Raw genomic sequence first — 20,331 nt, forward strand, 5'->3', positions numbered from 1 at the left:
GAAATTGGTTGGAACAATTTTCCCAAGGCACCATTCATTATCAGTAAAGGCCTACAAATACGTCAATTATGTGTTCTTTCTCGTCTACCACTCATACAGGAGAACATCATTGTCTATGGCTAAAGTGGATACTCATTTATACTGAATTTTGCTTTGGTTTGTGTCAAGAAATAAATGCGAATTGCTGAATTCATACTCACCAACACAACTCTTTCCATTTGCATCAAGCTCATACCCTTCATAACACTGACAGACGTAGGACCCAGGTGTGTTCACACAAATCTGCTCACAGGCATGTTTCTCCACAGCACAAAGGTCCTGAGCTACAACACATAATCACATGAGTATGAAATTCTTTGACCTTCTACAATGCACAGGTAGACTATAGATCAAAATAAATTTCAGCAAGCTATGGACAGCTCCTTAGAGATGAGCTCATTTTAATACAGATCATGCCAATGCTCTATCAAACAGTGAAAGCCAATAGGATCAGTCACTCAAAGCTGAGGCACTCATTCCTTCAGCTTAAAGCATAGACTATTAATGGATCAATGGTGTCTAGCAGAGTTGCTTGATGTATCTTTCCCTAAAAAGCTCAAAGGGCATTCTTCATTCTTCAGGGATATTTTTTGAAAAAGAGAAGTCATTGTGTTTTGTAGTATCATGTAGCTACTGAGTTCAGCAAGTCCAGGGAGCTGCACCCAGGGAGGGTGCAGCTGCTGATGCTGGCAGCAGAACAGACAAGATGGGTCTCTCTTTTGTCAAACTCCAGAATCCATTTATTACCCCTGGGGACGGGTAGGGGGATGGAGGGGGATGCAGGCAAAAGACCAGGCAAAGGCAGGGTCATGGTGTTTTTATAGGGCAGGAGCAGGGGTGGAGTTTAGGGTTTGGTTTAAGGGAGGAGTTAACACAAGGTAAGATCAAATTCCAGCCTCCTTAGAATGGGAGGACTCCACAGTGTTTGTGTATTTTTGGGTTGTTGTTTTTTTTTTTGCCAAACCAGATAAATGATGATGAGGTTGGAAAGGGAAATAAAAGGAAAACACAACAGCAAAAACCTTGGGGATATTTAATTTCGCAGTTTTAGAATTGTTCAGCTTTACACAAAATACCGTAGCAAGTTACCCCTCCCATGCAAAAGATCTCAAAAAAAATTACCATGACAAATGAGGTCAGTTCAGCACCTAGCCAAATAAAGCACACTGGGCTTTCTTTTCAACAGACTAAAGCTTTATGAGAACCCCAAGTTTCCCCAGCAAAAGCCCTGGAAAGCAGAGTACTTTGTGTTGCTCAAAGACTGCCCAACACATAATGGTCATTTACAGCTACAAAATAGGTTTTTAGAAGATGTTTGAGGAAATCAGCCAAGCAAAAACAAATTTTCTTTTATAGCTGTCTGCTTCATATCAAGCAGCATGATGAACAGCATAAACAGTCGCTTAACTCTTTTGTTCCAGTGTAAACACCCACAAATAGATAATTTTCCAGCTTGTTTCAGCTACATTCCTCTCTTGTATTATTTCGTGTAAGAAATAATTTAGTGTAAGATTTGAGCATCTCTAGAGAAGAATGGGAGAGATTAGTTAAACAAATAAATACAGTGTAATAAGTACAGAACACTCATTATCTGACACAAATACTCTTCCCTAGCAAAGTTAGACCACAGTACACAAAAAGAGCATCCTTTCATGGATGCAAAACCATCATAATTAAACAAATGTAAGAATATTTCAGGTTGAACAAACAAACCGTTTCCCAGCCTGAAGCGAAGTTGTCAGTTCATTGCTGATTGAAGCCATTTGGGCAAGGGCTTTAAAGAACTGAATACTGATAGCATGTATTCTCACAACATTAGAAAAAAAAGTGAAAGAAGAATAAAACAGAGTCTAAGTTTAGGTACAAAAGAATGAAAAGAGAGTATAACATTAGGCACATATGACTCATCTTTTCTGCACTGTCTGACTCAGAAAGTGTTAACTTATGTATATAAAGAAATTATTTGTTCATGGAAGAGCTGCCGAATACATCCAAACCTTAGATAAATACATCTGGTTTATGCTGATCATGTATTGTACTTAACATAAACATGATGAAGATTTATTTTACTTAGATGTCAAGTGAGGAATCCATTGTCTCTGTGCACTTGTGGGCAATTAACAAGTAGTGAAGATAACTAAAATACTCAGACTGTGCATTTTATTTTCACTGTGGTTCCCCTACCTCCAGAACTGAGCTGTCCCCTTTGTCCAGGCTTGGCTCCCTACCCTCATGGAATCTGTGGGGGTTTTAGACATAATGTTTTGACCTTCTCTAGACTGATACTGCATAATCTCTCTCCTTCACCAATGATTTGCACCATCCTAGCACATTTAAGGCCAGTTTGGTGACTCTCTGATTTCCAGTGCTAATTGCTAAAATTAGTGCATAATCTGGTGATGTAAAAAAAAAAAAAAAACAAAAAAAAAAAAAAAAAAAAAACAAAAAAAAAACAAAACAAAGGCTACAAACACACTGAAGGACTAATTTCCCTTTCATGTTGATCAAACTGCAATCTGGTATCATCAATCAAAGAAATCATGTGAGAGGTAGGCGGGAAAAACTAATAGAAATCATAGCTAAAAAAGAAGGTAAAGCAATGCAGCAAAGGGCTTTGAAAAATGGTAGAGAAGGAGCATATTGAGGGCTACTGTGCATGGGTCACCAGAAGGAAGTAACACACAATTCCAAATTCTTGGAAATTAACCTGTATTTGAAGCAGTGCAGTGCCCAAATGCTGAATTACCAGCTGAGAAAAACTGTGGAAATGTAACAGAGTAAGAAGAGACAATAAAGAAAGAACTTTTCATACTTGTAATTAATTTTTTTTAATTCATTCACATACCTTCACTGTTTCATTGGTGCTTAGTATTTGATATTAAACACAGCTCTAAGCAAAAGAGACTAAGAATCTACTAAGCTCAAGATACCTGGTAATTTTATGGCACTCTCTTGAGATACAGAACATCAAACATCAATTGGATTTGAGCCTCCAGTCTTCACCTTAGTTCTAAATTATCAATTGCAAGAGATCCTATGCTCTCATGATGACTGTCTCCTACAGTTTCTTGAAAAGAAACATTTGGAAAACTTTTTCCAAAATTTTTCTTCTGGCTAAAATCAGTTTAGCAGCTTTAATTTGAATCCATGCATGTTTATTTGAATCTGTACACTGCTGTGCGATAAAAACCTGAATTTTTAGCAAGTACATTTTCCACAAGTAATTAAAGATAGCATTATATAATTTCTTTAAAATAAGCTGGATATAGAAATAAATTTGGTACATCCCTCTAATATAAACTGCTGTTAATTACTAGGAAACAAGTTAAAATGGACTAAGATAATACTGATCACAAAGATCAAAATTAAGTAAAATAAAGTTTGTTATTATAAACTACACAGCCAATTACTCAAAACCAAAAAAAGTCAGCACTTTTAAAGAAAGGAATGAGAGCATAAGCAAGACTGCTGAAACCATTCTTTGAAAGGTCGTAAGCCCTTATATTTCCACCAGAAGTTAGAAAGAGCTTTGGAGAATGTCAGGTTATTTCAGTGTTTTCTAGCATGGGGTTTATGGCAGCTTTCTGTACCATTCAGTATTGTTGCTGGCTGGACAAATTAGAAAAGTATCTAAATTCATTTCATTTGAATGCAATTTCACATAGCTACAGTGTACCTCTGCAGAGCTGCGTATAAAATTTAGTTTGATGTATTTCAGAAAGATTTGTAAGAACTTCACTTACACAAAGCAAGAAAAAAACTGACATCTTCACTTTTCTAGACACATTCTGATGATTATCATTAATTTAGTACTGACCTCAGTTTTTCATGAGCCCAACAGAAAGGGTAGGTGATGTTAAGCACTTTTTGGGAGTACAAAAGAGAAAAGAAAGATAACATACTGCTGCAAGTCTTCTGGTCAGCATTCAGAATGTATCCTTGTTTACATCTGCACAGGTAGGAGCCAGGGGTGTTTATACAGAAGTGATCACAGTGATGCTCAACTATACTGCACATATGAGGCACTGAAAGAAAAAAGGAAAACTTTATTAACTGCTGGTCTTAATTACTTGTGGTCACAAATAATTAAGTAATCACTGAAAAAAAAACTGGTGTTGAAAATTTTAGTGAAGTAAATTAGAATTTTCAAATTAAGTGTTGCTAGTAAGGACAAAAATGAGAGCTTAAGAAATAAAAATACACAAGGGAATATCTGAAAAAAATATTTTTGGTGGCCCTATGAAAACAATGAAACAAACCTATTAAAATCAACTTTAGAAAACAAGTGAAATTTAAGTGTAAGCTAATTTAGAGGATATTCAATTTCTTGCATGAAGTAAATCACCACACAGCACCCAATAATAAAGAAGAATGGCTAAAAATACAACTTAATGAAGAGACTATTTTGCTTGCTTAGTTATTAATATTGAGGAATGTACAAATAACACACGATGACACTGAGGATATGTATCTCCAAGATTCATTAAGCAGGAGCTGAGTTGAGTTACCCTCCAGACTGTCTTTCTGAGTCTATTTTTGTTCTGTTTGTATTTTATGTCTCTAATAGCAAGTATTAAAATGCAGCACACAGACAATGAAAGACAAAAAAAAAAAAAAATGGAGGCCCATTCAGTCACATTCATTGTTGAACTATTTTTCTCCAGAGCAGTATTTGGGGATTAAGAAATCTTGATGTTTTCTTTCCAGTGCAGCATTGCTTGTATGTAATCTCTATAATATACAGGTGAATTACTTCTCAGCAAACATTGTGTGGAAAATCTATTTTGCTCAACAGCTGTTAGGGATTGATGTGTTCCTTAACATGCTAGGTTGACAAAGCTCAAAATTTATGGAATAGATATTAACAGTAATCTTCCAGAAGCCACAACAGAAGCCTGCTAAAAAACTTAATGTGGTAGGTGTGGTACTTGTGGGAAAAAAAAACCCACATGTGATTTAAGATATATACTATGTGTCTGCTCTTTGGAATGGTTACAAGAGTTAGGTATTTATTGCTAACACACAAACCACCACAATTCCCTAATCTCTTAATCAGCTTCTTGGATCTCACAAATTTCTCCCATAATAAAACTTTTTAAGTAGTTTTATTTATGTGAACACAGACCTACTTCAACTTCTTGTCTTGTTATCTTTCTGTCGTTCTGAAAATAAAAGCATTCAGTGACAGGAGCCCAAATAACTCAAGTTCCTTCTGAGAGTACATTGTTACTGTCTGTTACCAAGCTTCCCATCTGCCACACAAGTGTATTCTGAAGTGTTTCTCTTGCACCCATTTCAAAACAGTGATACTCTGGCCATTAGTCCTGTTTCTGCGGTGGAGTCTGCTCTCTGAATAATTACTGCAACCTCATCTCTTTCAGGAGGTGTTTGGTGATCGCAGGAAGGGACTGAAGGAAGAGACTGAATAGAAAGGGTAATCTCATAGTTAAGGAATCTGTTGTGAATTAGATTTTATCCCCATATCACAGGGTCCTTATTTGATTTTGGGTGAGACAATAATACCAGTATCTTCAAGGAAACATCAGCCTCCACACTGTAACTGTTCAGATAGAGACACCTGAATCTGGATTTGCAAGAATGCAAGTGATGGCTGTAGAGCTGTGAATAACATTTTGTATTAGTCCAAAAATGTTAATTTTTTTGGTGAAAATCCCTGGTGAAAATCACACCAGGGGTTGCACTGAGTCAAATATTTAAAGTTAGTGGGTGATTTTGGCAAACTTCACTTTGTTTCTGTGCCTCCATTCCTCCAACGTAAAATGGAGATGACACCATTATCTACTTTACAGGAATATAGTAAAAACTTCATTTGCCCCTGACTGCTCCATCCCAAGTTCTGTCCTTCTCACACTTCATCTAATCTCCATCTCCTTTCCTGGATTCTGTTCCCATTTACACTGACATTTTTCTGAGTTTTCAATTCATTTTATACTTCATGCCTCTGATCCCCCAGGATACTCTTTGCTTCTGTTTTACCTTGCTGACTAGTAATAAAAAGGGGTCCTGGCTTTAACTGGAGTTTCTGACATCCCCAAACCTTTAGCAGTCAGGGGCAGCAACTGTAGGGAACCACTGACTTGACAGAATGGAGCACATCCAGTTTACAGGATTCTTCTGAGAATATAGATCCTGGGTACTTGGTAGTCTCCTCCATTCAGTAAATAGTGGTTAATTTGGCTTACTTTTTGTTTTCCCCACAGAGCTACACCACTGGGTCATGGTTTTCTCTTGTTATCACAGGAACCATGAAGACATTCTCACAAGATATAAGGGTGACTCAGACACAAGGACAGCTCAGGGCCCAAGGTTTTTTCCCACAGCATGAAGCCCAGCAGAAAGCACTCCAGAAGACCTGACCAGAGGGGTGTCTTCAATTGCTTCAGCAAAGAAAACAAGGTGTCCAGATGTTCCACTCAGCTACAATGATACAGCTTCTGGGTCCACATCTGGGAGGACTTAAACTAACCACATTTCCTGGAGGAATGTAGAGGCTTTAGGAAGCAGAGGCTATGATTACTCTCTTGAAATTCAGCAAGCTCAATGCTGCATCACAATCAAGAGCAAATAAAATGTTATGGAGCCTATCTGCAATTTAGTACCTTGTGGTGAAATCCATATGAATCTAACAGCTTAAACTCTCTGTTGAATCTGAGTCTGAGTTTTTCTTAGGATCTCACTTTGAATTCTCAGCACAGCAGATCCTGTGGAGGCATTTCCTGGGTGCAGGAGGCAACTGCTATCCTTGTCACCTCCACAGTCCTCCACCAGCAGTGGAGGGGGAGTGGCTTCACTGAGAAACATATGTGTTTGATCAAAACTGAGGTAAAAAACTCTAATAAATATACTGGACACTGCCCAGTCAGAAAAACAAAACCAAACAAAACACACACAAAAATACCCCAACAACAACAAAAAAGAAATACCAACCAAGTAAATGGTATTTATACTGGATTTGTTTCTAAAACACAATCTAAAAAATCAGCATTTGCTGTGCATTCCATTTAAACTCTGAATCCATGATTAGTTGATTGTTTCTTTGCTTTTAAAAATATCCTACTATGCCAGCTAATAATACAGCAAGGAAGAAATGGGAAAAAAAATCTATTATCTGATGAATGTCTCCGTTGGTGTTTTACGTTGAGGCAGTTCAGCTGCTCCCTGAAACAATTTTGGAAAAGATCAACTAAGGAAAATTCTACAGACTATCCTTACAATAAGCTGCAGTTCTTTTCTGGCAAAAGCATCCCTAGACAGGAGTGACCATTTAATCTCACCATGCATTCTTTTTCTGGATTCTGATGAAAATACATCAGCTTAACAGCAAATTTGTATTAAATACTTTCATATTTATCTCAGGAATAAAAAAGTCTCCTAAGTACACAGATTAAAATAAAATTAATTACAAATGACATTATATTTGCAAAAGGTAATTCCTTATCAGGGAATTGCAGATGAGAGTGATATCTCTGTTGTAAGTTAATACTTATTAAAATATTTACTTTATTGTGTGAATGAATAATATCACTGTAATAGCGTTTCCTCACTTTCTGTATTTAAAATGGAATGGATGGAATACAAAACCTGCTATGTCTGTGTTTCACTTTCAGTCACAAGGCATTTACAGAAATGATTCTTCGAATAGAATTAGAATGTAAGCTTTGGAAGAGGAATCCATAGACTCTCAAGACTATTTGAATAACTGAAAGACTATTGAGCAGTTTAAAATTTCACTACTAAGGTGGACCACACTTAAAATGAAGAGATGAAAAAACTTATCTAATATTCAAATAGCAGAGATCATAAATTTATTGTTATTATGCAATAAATAGGAAAATCATAATATGTGTGTTTGCCTAACACCTTATTATTATTATTATTATTGCCTTAACAAGCAATTAAATCACATTTTGTGTCACTTAACAGTAGCATGAGTTTTCTCCACGTATGTGACTGCTGTTCTGGATGTTGTTTGAGTAATCTCCCTTCAATACACATGTACTAACAGAAAATGTTTCATGTAAAAAAAAGAGTTTAATTATAATGCATATTTTTTTCTGTTTCACTTTCATCTATGTATTCAAATCTATAGATAAAAATCTTACCACAAAGTTTAGTCTGGAAGGTAGAGGTCAGTGTTTCAATCTGACTGAAATTAGCAACCAGAAACACATGTTCTTCATGTGGTTCACTCCCAATAGACTTCAGAGTGTTCATATCCACTCTTCCCACTCCAATAGCAAAAATTAGGATTCCTGAGTTCCGTGCTTTAGCAGCAATCTCTGCCACAGGATCCTGAGGTCTCCCATCTGTCACTATCATGATAATTCGGGGCACATTCTGCCTCAGAGGCCGAGCCCCCTCTGTCTCTGAAAACGCGATGTTCACTGCGTACTGCAGGGCCAGCCCAGTCATGGTGCCAGTGCCCAGGTGTATCATCCTCCTCACTGCTCTCTCGATATCCTGCTTCCTCCTGAAGGTCTTCAAGGAAAACTCCTGTTTCACGGTGCTGCCGTACTGGATCAGACCCACGTGCGTGGCATCAGGGCTGATGTCCAGAAACTGCAGGATGGTCAAAATGAACTCCTTCACTTTTTCAAAGTCATAATGGTGCACACTGCGAGAGCTGTCAATGATGAAAACAAGGTCCAGATGTTTGTTCTTGCAAGTGTTTTCTAAAAGGAAAATGCAAACAAAAATACTTTAAATACAAAATTTTCAAAAGGCAAATAGGTTCAGGTTTACTCTCTAAACAAACACTCTGGCAAGTGCTGTGAAAATTCAGGAAAAATAGGAGATACCACAATTAAGACTACTTGGGCAATATAAATTTGTTCTCCAGTAAATAACAAAAACTGCCAGATACTTGATCATTATATGTATTTTTGTGTGTGTGTGTGTCAGGTAAGTGCCCAGAATGGTTAATGGCAGTAGAATGGTGAGATAGAATCACATAATCAGAGAGTAGCTTGGGTTGGAAAGGATATTAAAGTTCATGTAGTTCAACCCCTCTGTCATCATCAGGGACACATTCCACTAGACCAGGTTGCTCAAAGCCCCATCCAACCTGGCCTTAAACACTGCCAGGGACGGGACATCCACGACTTCTCTGGGCAACCTGTGCAAGTAAAGAATTTCTTCCCTGTATCTAATTTAAACCTGGCCTCTTTTAGTTTATTATTAGTTCATTACTTCTTGTCCTACCACTACATGCCCTTGTCAAATGACATTCTTCAGGTACTTGTGCATTACCGAATTGTGTCATTGTTGAGATTTTGACCTCATTCTGAATGCAGGGTGGAATCCTTTCTGAATGAGTTAATTATTTAAGTGGGCTGCACTGCTATGCTTTGTGTGGCAGGGCCTGAGAATTTAGAAATCTAATACTGTGACAAGTCAGGGAGGTATAAGTGTTTCATTAGAAATAGGGAAAACAGAACACAAAGAAAGACAGGTCAAAAGCATCTGTTAATTGCACTGACTGATAAGACATGTGAAGGGACTGATTTTTCAAGGAAGTTGGCAGTAAGCAGCACTTTGCATGTATAAAGTACTGTTCTCAATGACCTCAACTGCAGCTGTGAGTGCTCAGCAGTTCTCCAAATGTCATTATTTCAAACATGTAATTAATACTCATCTAGGGAAGTTTAATGTGTTTTCATGACTAGCTCAGCATCACAGAGAAATTCTATGGTTGCATCAGAGAGAAAATCCTGTTGTCTACAGCGGCACTCCACTCAGCCAAAAAAACACTCATGCTGCCTAAAATCTGTGCCAGCCATCAGAAGTCTTTTTTTTCCAAGAGTCACTGAAGCAGAAATATTACAGAGTATGTCTATATCTGACAGTGGCACAGATGGGCAGGCCAAGCTATGATGGACAGCAGCAGAAGTGAAGACTGGCTGCCTTCTAAGCATCCTATGAACTTTCTGGGACCCTGGGTACATCCTCTGGCTTCTGCTCAGCATCCTTTTCTGAAAGAATATGAGAAATATGAGACACATGCATGAGTTGCATGATGAGAATGGACAGGGACTGACCATTCATAGGAAGCCAGCCCATGGCAGGCTTGAGGCAAGCCTACAAGGTGAGCTATCAGACAAGCCACAGAAGATGACAGTATATGGAAAAAGGTTAAAAGGACTTTGATGGGATGCTGATGAAAAGAAATCAACAGAAGTTTAATGTGCATACTAAAGACTCCTCCAAAGTAGGAAATCTGAGTCACAAAAGCACTGCAGTTCAGGGAATAACTGCAGGTGGCATTTTCTTGTCCTTAAACTATTCCACATGCATCTACTTTTGACCTCTGTCAGAGACAGAACATAGGGTTAGATTGACCTGTGGCTTCAATCATTGTGTCTGCTCATCTTCTTAAATTCCTGTGACTATGAATAAACCTGTGAGGTTGTTAGTGTGTTTTTATGCCTGGATTGAAAGATTAAAGATGGCAAAGAATGCTCATCAGACTGCAGTGGCATCCTCATTTTACTAAGATGAGACACCCCAAATCCATAGTTTCCCTTATTGCCAAACCCAATTCAATTGCCAATGCACTGTCATCCATCTTGTGCAGTGAATGAGGCAAAAGTTTGGTGGAAAAGTAGTGTTTGACTGTATAATCAAAGGTCATGTCATGCTGCTCTGGTACAAGTGGGGCAATCAAGGACTCAATTGGAAGAACGTCTGTCTGTAGACTGCCCTTTAAACAAGTTCTGCTGACGAACACTCGTCATGCACTTCTGCCAAGGCAGGGGGTGAGAAAGATGCCTGTTTTCACTCGTTAACTCAGAAGCCTCTTTCATAGATTACCAAGAACATTTTTTGGCATAGAATAAAAATGCTCTTTAATGACAATAAAAACAACTGCCTGGATTTATTCATGTGCAGTCTACAGTACAGCTTTTTTCATAAGCATAGGAATATGCTTGGGTTGCTTATTCTTTCAAAATCAGAGCAGGCTGAATATGAGCCAAGCTGAGCAGAAACAAAATTCCAGTTCTAATGGGATACAGATATCCTGATGTAACTATTTTCCATCTTATTAATTATATTTATCCTTATATATATATAAAATTACAAATTATCTTTACCAATATAACATGAATGATTCCAGCAATACAAAGATAATGCTAAGTTGTGATTTGTGGGAGCAGAGCAATAGGAAAGGAGGATAATTACAGAAAAAAAAAAAAAGGCTAAGAATATGTGTGTGCATATGAGGGGAAGGACAGATAAGGGAGAAGGGTAAAATGGCTGCTACTTTATTTCCCTTAAAACACTTCAGCATGGATTCCCTAAAGGTAAAACATGCTTGACCAGTCTGATTGCCTTCTATGACGAAACAACTGCCTGGATGGATGAGGAAAGAGTGTACTGGGTCCAGTATTGATTAACCTTTCAGCAATAACTTGGGTGAAGGGGCAGAGGCCCCCTCAGCAAGTTCCCTGACAACACAAAGCTGGGAGGAGTGGCCAATACCTCAGAGTGCTGTGCAGCCCTTCAGAAGGACCCTGATAGGCTGAGAGATGGGCAGAGAAGAACCATCTGAAATTCAACAAAGGTGAATGGAGGGTCCTGCACCTGGGGAGGAACAACCCCAGGCACAAACCAGTACAGTATCCTGCTGGAAGCAGCTCTGCGGAGATGGACCTGGGGGTCCTGGAGGACAACAAACTGTCCATGAGCCAGGACTGTGTCCTTATGGTCAAGAATGCCAAAGGTATCCTGGGGTGCATTAGGAAGAGATTGGCAGCAGGTCAAGGGAGTGACTTGTCCTGTCCCTCTGCTCAGCCCTGGTGAGGCCACATCTGGAGTGCTCTGTCCAGTTCTGGGCTCCTCAGTACAAGAGACAGGGAGCTGCTGGAGTGCGTCCAGAGGAGGCTACAAAGATGATGAGGGGACTGGAGCATCTCTCATATGAAGAAAGGCTGAGAGATCTGGGCCTCTTTAGCCTCAAGAAGAGACACCTGAGAGGGAACCTCATCAACATCCATCAGTCTCTGATGGGAGGGTATCGAGAGGATGGAGCCAGGCTCTTGTCTCTGGTGCCAAGCAATAGAACAAGAGGCAATGAGGAAAGAATGATGTTCTCTTCCTGTTCAGGAAGTTCTACCTGAACAGGAGTAGAAACTTCTTTACTGTTCAGTTTCACTGGAACAGGCTGCCCAGAGAGGTGGTGAAGTCTCCTTCACTGGAAATACTCAAAAACAGTCTGGACACAATCCTGTGCCATGTGCTCTGGGATGGCCCTGCCTGAGCAGGGAGGTTGGACCAGATGACCCACTGTGCTCCCTTCTGACCTTGTCCATTCTGTGATTCTTGTGAAAACAAGTCAAAACTACAGCAATGGTGTTGAGTCCTCTTAATTGGAATATAAGGATTTGGGCCCCAATCTGAAGAGACTCATTTATCTATTCTAAAGCCTGGATGAATCTTGGTGGCAGAAAGCTTGGAGAGAGTTGGTGGATAGTACTACCAGAAATACATTCAACACATTTTGCTGAATTACTTCAGAAAAATCTATTCATCTGAATGAAATACAGTGTATTTCAAAACTACACTGACCAGCAAAGTTCTATCTATAGAAATACCAAACATTTCCAAATTAGGATGTATTTAAAATCTTTGTCTTCTGATTTGGTATGATTTTTTTTAAAACTCTGTAATTAATAGAGTTGATTTAACTTGGGTTCAGTGAAAAATAAAATGTAACTCTTCTACAGATAAAAAATCCAGGTGGTATTTTGAGGAGTGACAATCAGTAGTAATGAATAACAGATCTAAGCGCTCATCCTCTCAGATAAATTTTCAGTGATAGTTTTTTAGCAGTTACATGCTGCTCCATTTGTCCTGTAAACTATAATCTCTTCCTCTGACCAGCTCTCATTTTGAACAGTGAACTCTCACAACTTTGGCAAACATCTTCATAACTAAAAGTAATTCCCTTTCACTCTTATGAAAATTGACATCCTCATTGAAAAGAGCTACTCATCCATAAACCTACTTCTAAGTCTGCACAGGTCTTGTATTGCCAACACAAAAGTTACAAAAAAAAAAACCCTCAGTGTGGGTTGCCTTATCCAAAGGGGAAGCCAGGAGAGGCAAGACAAAGAAAGAAGGAAAGATCAAGTCAGTAGTAAATATGTTCTCATTCTCTACTCAATATCCACTTTGTAAATGACAGTTACAGTGATGCCACCTTTGGAAAACTAACAATGCAAGGAAATTTCAGTTCTACTGGGAAGAATCCAGCTGGGATCCAATTACCAGGAGATATACAAAACAAAATTTAAAATAATATTGAGCATCTTAATTTCCTCTAAACCTGAAAATTCTGTTAAATCATTTTATCTGATGACTGCAGGTTTCCTTCTATTCCTTTCTCAAAGCAAATTATACTCAGCCTGTTTTGGCTTTGACAAAGTTCACACTGCTTTGATTTTGCTCACCCACCCAGGGTCTGTGTCTGAGAGTACATTTCTATCCTCTCATCTCATTTCTCACTAATGCTTCATTCCCTTAATACAACTAAAGTAGCACTAAGGAGCTTGCTTGGGCATTCAAACTGACTCTTCTAGGCTGTTAAATCATTAGAACAGTTCCTGATCCTGTTGCCTGAGCACAATTCACATTTTCTACAGCAGTCCTCAGGCATGCAATGGGAAGCAGACTACATTGCACCACTGGTCTCAGTGCCAGGGAGCAGTCTAAGGTACCAGCTAAACTCAGAGGCCAGCTGGCTTCATCCACAGTGTTAAGATCACTGTCCTGCTCAGAGTGGCTGTATGCAAGGGGCCTCCTGGGAATAATCCCTGTAGGGATTATCTCTCTACCTTCTGAACCACACGTGGTGATTGTTGGTTACTGTGGGCCAGAGACAGCTCCAGCCATTTAACAGCAACAATAATGGTGGAGTTTGAATGCTCACAAATGTGCCCAGCACTGTTTTGTTTCCTCAAACATTTCCATCTGGGGATATTTAAACTGAACACCTTCAAAGGACACAAGTTTTAGATGGTGATTTTTCAAAAGGTTTTGCAAGTTTGCTGTTTCGGAAAAACTGCTTGCTTAAAAATGAGTTCGTTATTTTCTACTTTTGTCCTACATCTTTATAATTCCTTAATACTTTTTTCTTTTTCTTAGTCTACATATTACTTATTTGGTTATGTAGGTCTTTATCCTAATAGATGAGAATGGATAAATGTTAAAGAAGGCTATAGTTGTATGCAAAGCAAAAGGAGGTTAGCTCAGTTTGGTAAACACTACAACAAAGTTTAGACATTTAAAAAGTAATCTATAACAAGTAAACATTAGCTCTGTGAAGATGTTTGTTATAGAGTATGGCAATTCAAGCAAAAAGAGTTAAGAAAAAATGAGATCATAGAATAATTATTGCCTGAGCAGTCTTTAAGGGTAATTTCAGTATTTTTGTGTTTCTTAGCTCATTTCCCAGTAATGCATACACAAAAATTACATGTCCTGTGACACTGCCATCAGTAACAGCAGGTTTATTTTTAGATTTTATCTTTGAGTAACAGAACAAGTCTTCATCAAAATTAAATAAAAGGGGGAGAAAACTATTCTCCCTGTTAGCATATTTTAAACTTCTTCCTAAATGTCTCTTCTTTTTTTACCATTTTATTATTTCATTTTCCCTCAAGCCCTCAATATTACTTGCCCATCTTCTTTTTAGAACTTCTTTCCTTATAAATCTCTGCATAACTCCTACAAAACTTGTTAAAAGATGTATGAACTTGCTGGCTGTCAAATATTTTATTGAAGTCCAGAATTCTGGTTTTCCCTAGCTATATATACAGCCAGAAAGATTGTTTGACAGTGTTCTCAGATAATTCCAAAGGATTTCCTAAGTCATCAAGAAGGTTGAATCTTCATACCATAAAATTATGCAAATAAAGAATAGCCAAATTTCCAATTCATTCATAAACACACTAAGTGGAAAATGCTTTGAGAAACACATCTCACGATTGTGATTGTTGCAAAGAATAAATGAAGAGCACTTCTTGTTATTCCAAGCACTTCTTGTCTCCAGTGAGATATTTTGAGCAAGTTAGCTTCCATTCCTTTTGGTTTTTTTCATTTTAACTCAAAGATGGACAAAAATGGTATGGTACATTTCCAATATAATCATACCTAGCACCTGAAGTAAACATCAGAAACTGCTCAATACCCCTTTCCTAGCACAAATAAATGCTGCACTTGGTTCTGCAGGTGACACCAGCTCTTCCCAGCTCTGGGACAGGCTGTGGATCCAAGACCTGCCCCTGTACTCTCTGGCCCCATCCTTGCTCTGAATATTTCCCCAAACACACAGGCCTATGGCCCTAACCCAAACATTTATTATGAGTTTGGCAGCTTACCCATTTTTCCTTACAAATTTCTTCATCTGGGAACAATCTCTAAATGGAACACAGCCTCCAGACATTTCTTTATTGCCTCTGACAAAATCTTTTCTGAACTTCCAAAATTTGAGAGAACTGCATAGCAGGAGGCTCTTGTTCAGAGATTTCCACTTCCTTCTACATGCAAATGCTTCATTATTAGTCACTGCAGGGGGGTATATTACTGTGTTCTCATTTCACCTCACTATTTCTATTCCTTCCCTGTCATGCTTTTCAAAATAACAAGGTCATTATTAACACTAAGTCTCCTGAAATCCAGTTCCAGAACTGACTCCTAGTATTTCCTCATTTCTTTACCAGTACTGGTGTTTCTCTGGTACGAAGCTGAAATATGGTGTAGGGATAGTCTCAAGTTTCTTAGTTCTTTCTGCATATTTCAGCTGTTCTGACACAGAAACTGTTTGGTTTCCTGACAGGAATCAAACCTGCTTTCATGGTCAGGAGGACTATGAGCAGGTTGTTTTCCTTGCAGGCAGTGAAACACCTGGACAGAGGGATAAAGTATCCTGATATCCCCGTGCACATGGCAACATGAAAATCTACCCACCACTTCCTGACAGAAACAAATGTTTTGTGCTCTCAGCTAAGGATAGCTCACACCCATGAGAGATGAGGAATTCGTTTTCTGAGCCACGATGGTGAAACTCGTGGTACACAGAGTAATGAAATTTTGCATCCCATTCCCACAGGCAGCCTGGAAACACTTATTTTGACTGTGACTGTCTTTTCCTGCACTCACCTGTAAAACATCAAATCTCAACCAACATGAAAAAGGTGATTTTTTTGGCAGAAAGTGGTCTTTGTATCTTTCTCCTTAAAGATCTGAGACTCCTATTTTTTCTGAGCTACTTACGGTACTGTTGGAAGGACACAGAAATTATTGGAGAAAGAATGGATACAGGAAGTAAACATAGTTAGTAGCAGCATAGAAAATCTAGAGAAAAAATGTGACCTTACTGAGTTGGTGGTGTCCTGTTTTCAGGACATCAGCTTAACATTTTAAAAACTCCTATCCATACTTTTTTTACGGTTGCCCATGCCTTTGTTTACGGGGAAAGCTGTTAGCAACCTCAACATTACTCATTGATCAGCTGACCTGAAACCACATATTTCTATCTATTGGTAACGGTCTAAGTATTAGATTCTTTTCCAGAACAAATTCAGAAACAGCATGAGGGGATAGTGCTGTATGCCATTTCCCCCCTGTCTCCCAAAATGTGTGGGACATCATGTCCATTGGTAACCAGCAGTTCTTGCACTTCAACAGTACTTAAATAAGATGGTGTCTTCAAGGTTCCAAAGCAATTTAGGTATGTTGTCTTCATCCACAATAGTGTCTGATTACCCACTCATGCCTATAAAATGAGATGTTCCTTAAGTCATGCAAATACTGTTTCCATGATTCTCAAATTAAATTTGTACATATGTACTTTTTTAATGAAGAAGGCAAAGTGCTCAAAATGAAGTCAAAACCAGCACACTGCTGAATATCAGTGCTCTTTCTTTTGGCCTGATTTCTCTTCAAGATATAATGCACAGAGAAGGCTTTGAGCTCCTTGAGAATATACTCATAACAACAGTTTTTTTACTCACAGTAATTTTCCTCACTGAATTATTGTCAAGGCAAACTCTTTTTCAAACAGAAATGGTATTTCACAGTAATTTGTGGGGGTTGTAACAAACAAATTCAGAAATACAAAGATCATTTGATGTTTAGATCATGGCTCAGTTTTTCTCTGTAACAGCAGATATTTTTTCATCCTGTGGAAAAATTACCTTAAAAAAAAGGGAAAATAAGAAAAAAAGTGGGGGGGAGGGGCAAATTAAAAGAATAAGAAAACAAAGAAAGAAGGGAGGAAGGAAGAAGAAATAGGGAAAAGCTTTATTAGAAGAAATACACATTAAAGAAATACAATACAATTTCTTGTGATGCTGGAGATCGAATTATATTCCATAAAACTTCAATTACAGAAATACCCCATAGGTGGCTTAAAAAGTGAATGTGATTTTGATACACAAAAATTAATAATGAATACTAAATACAAGAGTTGGCAAGCAGAATGTTGTTCTGTGGTTAAAAACCGCTAGCACAGACCAAAATCCAAATTTTCTGATCTCCAAGATAATTGGCTGCAGATGAGCATACTCAGATTAGGACATAAATCCCTGAGGTCTGTCACGGTCCCAGCTAGCCCTCATGGCTCATTAGCTGGGGCTGTTTAAGGGATAACAGCTGCTGCAGGAACAACTGGCTGGGCAGGGATATGGTTGCTGATCAGATCTTTCTTTCTCAGACTCCAGGACCTCTGTTAGGGGCTGAGGAGGCACAACCTCAGCACAAACCAAGCTACCAAACCTCAAAGCCACAGAGAGAGGGTGTTCAACAGTGCATAAACTCCAGAATCTGAAAAAGCAGCTACTGTGGGGGAGAGGCCAACAGCTGAGAGATTAAGTTGAAAGTTGAAGTTTTGAGAGTCAGCATAAAGTTCATGGGTGACCTCTCAGCTAGTGAAACAAGCACTTCTGGGGAGCAAAACACACCATTACTAATATTGACTTGAGGCACAAAGACTGCAGTATGTATCTACACACCTCAGAAGGAAGAAACAGGTGATTTTGCAAACTGTAAAATGCTTTGCTCGCTCTCTTTCCAAACATAATATGCTTCTATTTATATGGCAACTTCATGTTTTGAATAGCAAGCTGATAGGCAAATAAATGGATAGGTATTTGATTACCCTGTATCTTTACAAAAGCTTGGTTAGGATTGTACTTATATTTTAACTAATTATATGGTAATTCAAAAGATGTAATTTGCAACCACTTCCTACCTTCATCTGCTGCATGGAAGACTTTTCATCTTCCCCCCATACTATACCAGTACAGTATGTCTAATACATGATATTACTGTGACATAATTCTCATTTCAATTGCATTACAAACTTCAGTTACAATAATTCTACAATCTGACAGGATTATATCTGAGGACATAAAACTTGGCAGGGTTGCATTTATGTGAAGAAATAACGCATACAAATGTTGAGGCTGTGAATTCACTTCTTACAGCAGAAAGCATCCCACAATGGCTCAACAGTCCACATTAACAGAATTTAGACATCTCTGGTCAGCTCTTACTGTATAAATATACAATGAATAAACTAAAATCAAACAGGAATTTTATCTATGCTCCACAGAAGCATCATGGGTTGGGCTCACTTTTATCACATACTTTCCCCTCTAATTTGCTGCTAAAATAACTCAGAATGTTTAACCTGATAGTGTCTTAAGCCCTAAAGTCACAAACACTCAAATTTAAGAACTGGGTTGGATATAAGAATCTTTGGATTAATTTTAACTGGCTGTAGCAAGTGATTCATGAACTTAGTCAGTACTCCATGCAGTTCCTATTACTTCACATCAGTGGAATCATACACATACAAATCAGACAAGAGACAAATCATTGTATATTTTGTTGCAAAATATAATTTAATGCAGACAGGGGCATTTGCATTTTGCAGCAGCTTCCACTGAACAGGAGCCAAGTACATTTCCTTCTTGGCCTCCTTCCCCCTCTGTTTTAATTTTGTGCAGTATCAGTTAATTTTTTTGTTGCTTCTTCTGGTATCATGTAATATTTAAAGGAATGCCCCCTAAATTAGCTTCTCTCCTAACACAGTTATTTTCACAATCACGTAGCTGCATGTTTCACATTTTAAGGAAGAGAAAGAATGCTATTGCTAAAAATAGTGTTCTACAGCTATCACTGTATTCACTACTGCTTTCATGCACTCACTTCAGATCTTTCCAAAAGAGGTGTGCCCATGTGAAATGAAATACATGCCCAGTTGACAAGAACAGAGTTCATCAAGAAAAAAAAAAAATCAAACACAAAAACTTGTGGGGCTTTTTTAACAATATGAGAATTTTGATTTGCTTTGTTTTACAATAAATTATTAAGATGCAGTAGATGCCTAAGTCCCAAATCTGCTTCAGAGAAAAACCCCACAACTTCAAACACCAAAAAGGCACTATATCTTGTAAGGACTGGACACATATTGCTTCTAGACATGAAACCTGCTGAAGGGTGCTGTGGACCGCTCACTAGCCTTGCAAACATAGTATGGAAATCACTAGTCTGGGCAACTGACCCTGCTCTTCATCAGTCTGTTTAGGTGCAGAAGTCCATTTCCTTATATCTGAAGGGAATCAGCTAATCTAACAGACATAATTTTATTTTTATAACCATGTAGCAAGTATATCACTTTTCTTTAAGAAAAGCAAGTATATGCTTTTCTTTAGAAGAACCCAAAATATTATTTTCCTGTCATAAATCAAGATAAGCCAAATTTGATCCAAACTCTGGATCAAAGTACTGATGAGGGGAAAAAGAAGGCAAAACTTAGTTCATATGTCAGATAAGGGGAAAGATGGCTGTTGTCTGCTACAGGAAAGAAAAACTGACCATCCTATTTCTATCTGTTATTTCACAAGGTCTTGCACAACTATGGAAACAATTCTTTAAAACATAAATACACCTGCATGAAAACAGCATCTTCCAGCAATATAATACAAATTCTTTTATTACTTGAAATACATGCATATCTAATATGCTACAAGAAAAACTAAGGAAAATGTTAAAAATTAATTAACTTGGCACAGTTGACAAGTTTTTAATATTTGGAAGTCTGACTCAGTGTTTAATAAAAGAAAAACCTGCAAAGCAGTTTGGCTTTCAAGGGCCACATAGTGAGAGTTCCAAAAACTCTATTTTCAATAGATGCTTGAATAAAATATTTCAGCTCTTTAACAGAAATTATTAGCTATAGCAATAATAATTTAAAGCACCAATAAG

The 20,331-nt window shown here is 38.1% G+C and overlaps 1 protein-coding gene across 5 annotated transcripts in view; it reads right to left on the minus strand.

Moving 5' to 3' along the window:
• Window positions 1–20,331, minus strand: part of MATN2 (matrilin 2) — a 64,778-nt gene that overhangs the window by 32,793 nt on the left and 11,654 nt on the right. For all 5 annotated transcript variants that reach the window (XR_014590069.1, XM_083861156.1, XM_083861155.1 and 2 more), the window contains exons 3-5: window positions 8,163–8,732; window positions 3,942–4,064; window positions 201–323 (exon numbers count right to left, since the gene is read on the minus strand). Coding sequence is in view for 4 of the 5 variants with exons in the window: in XM_083861156.1 (XP_083717282.1) it covers window positions 201–323; window positions 3,942–4,064; window positions 8,163–8,732 (816 nt within the window). In the remaining variant the exon portion in view is untranslated. The remainder of the gene's footprint in view (window positions 1–200; window positions 324–3,941; window positions 4,065–8,162; window positions 8,733–20,331) is intronic.

This window comes from Zosterops lateralis (genome assembly GCF_965231275.1).
Source record: "Zosterops lateralis genome assembly, chromosome: 1".
NCBI classification, from domain to species: Eukaryota; Metazoa; Chordata; class Aves; order Passeriformes; family Zosteropidae; genus Zosterops; species Zosterops lateralis.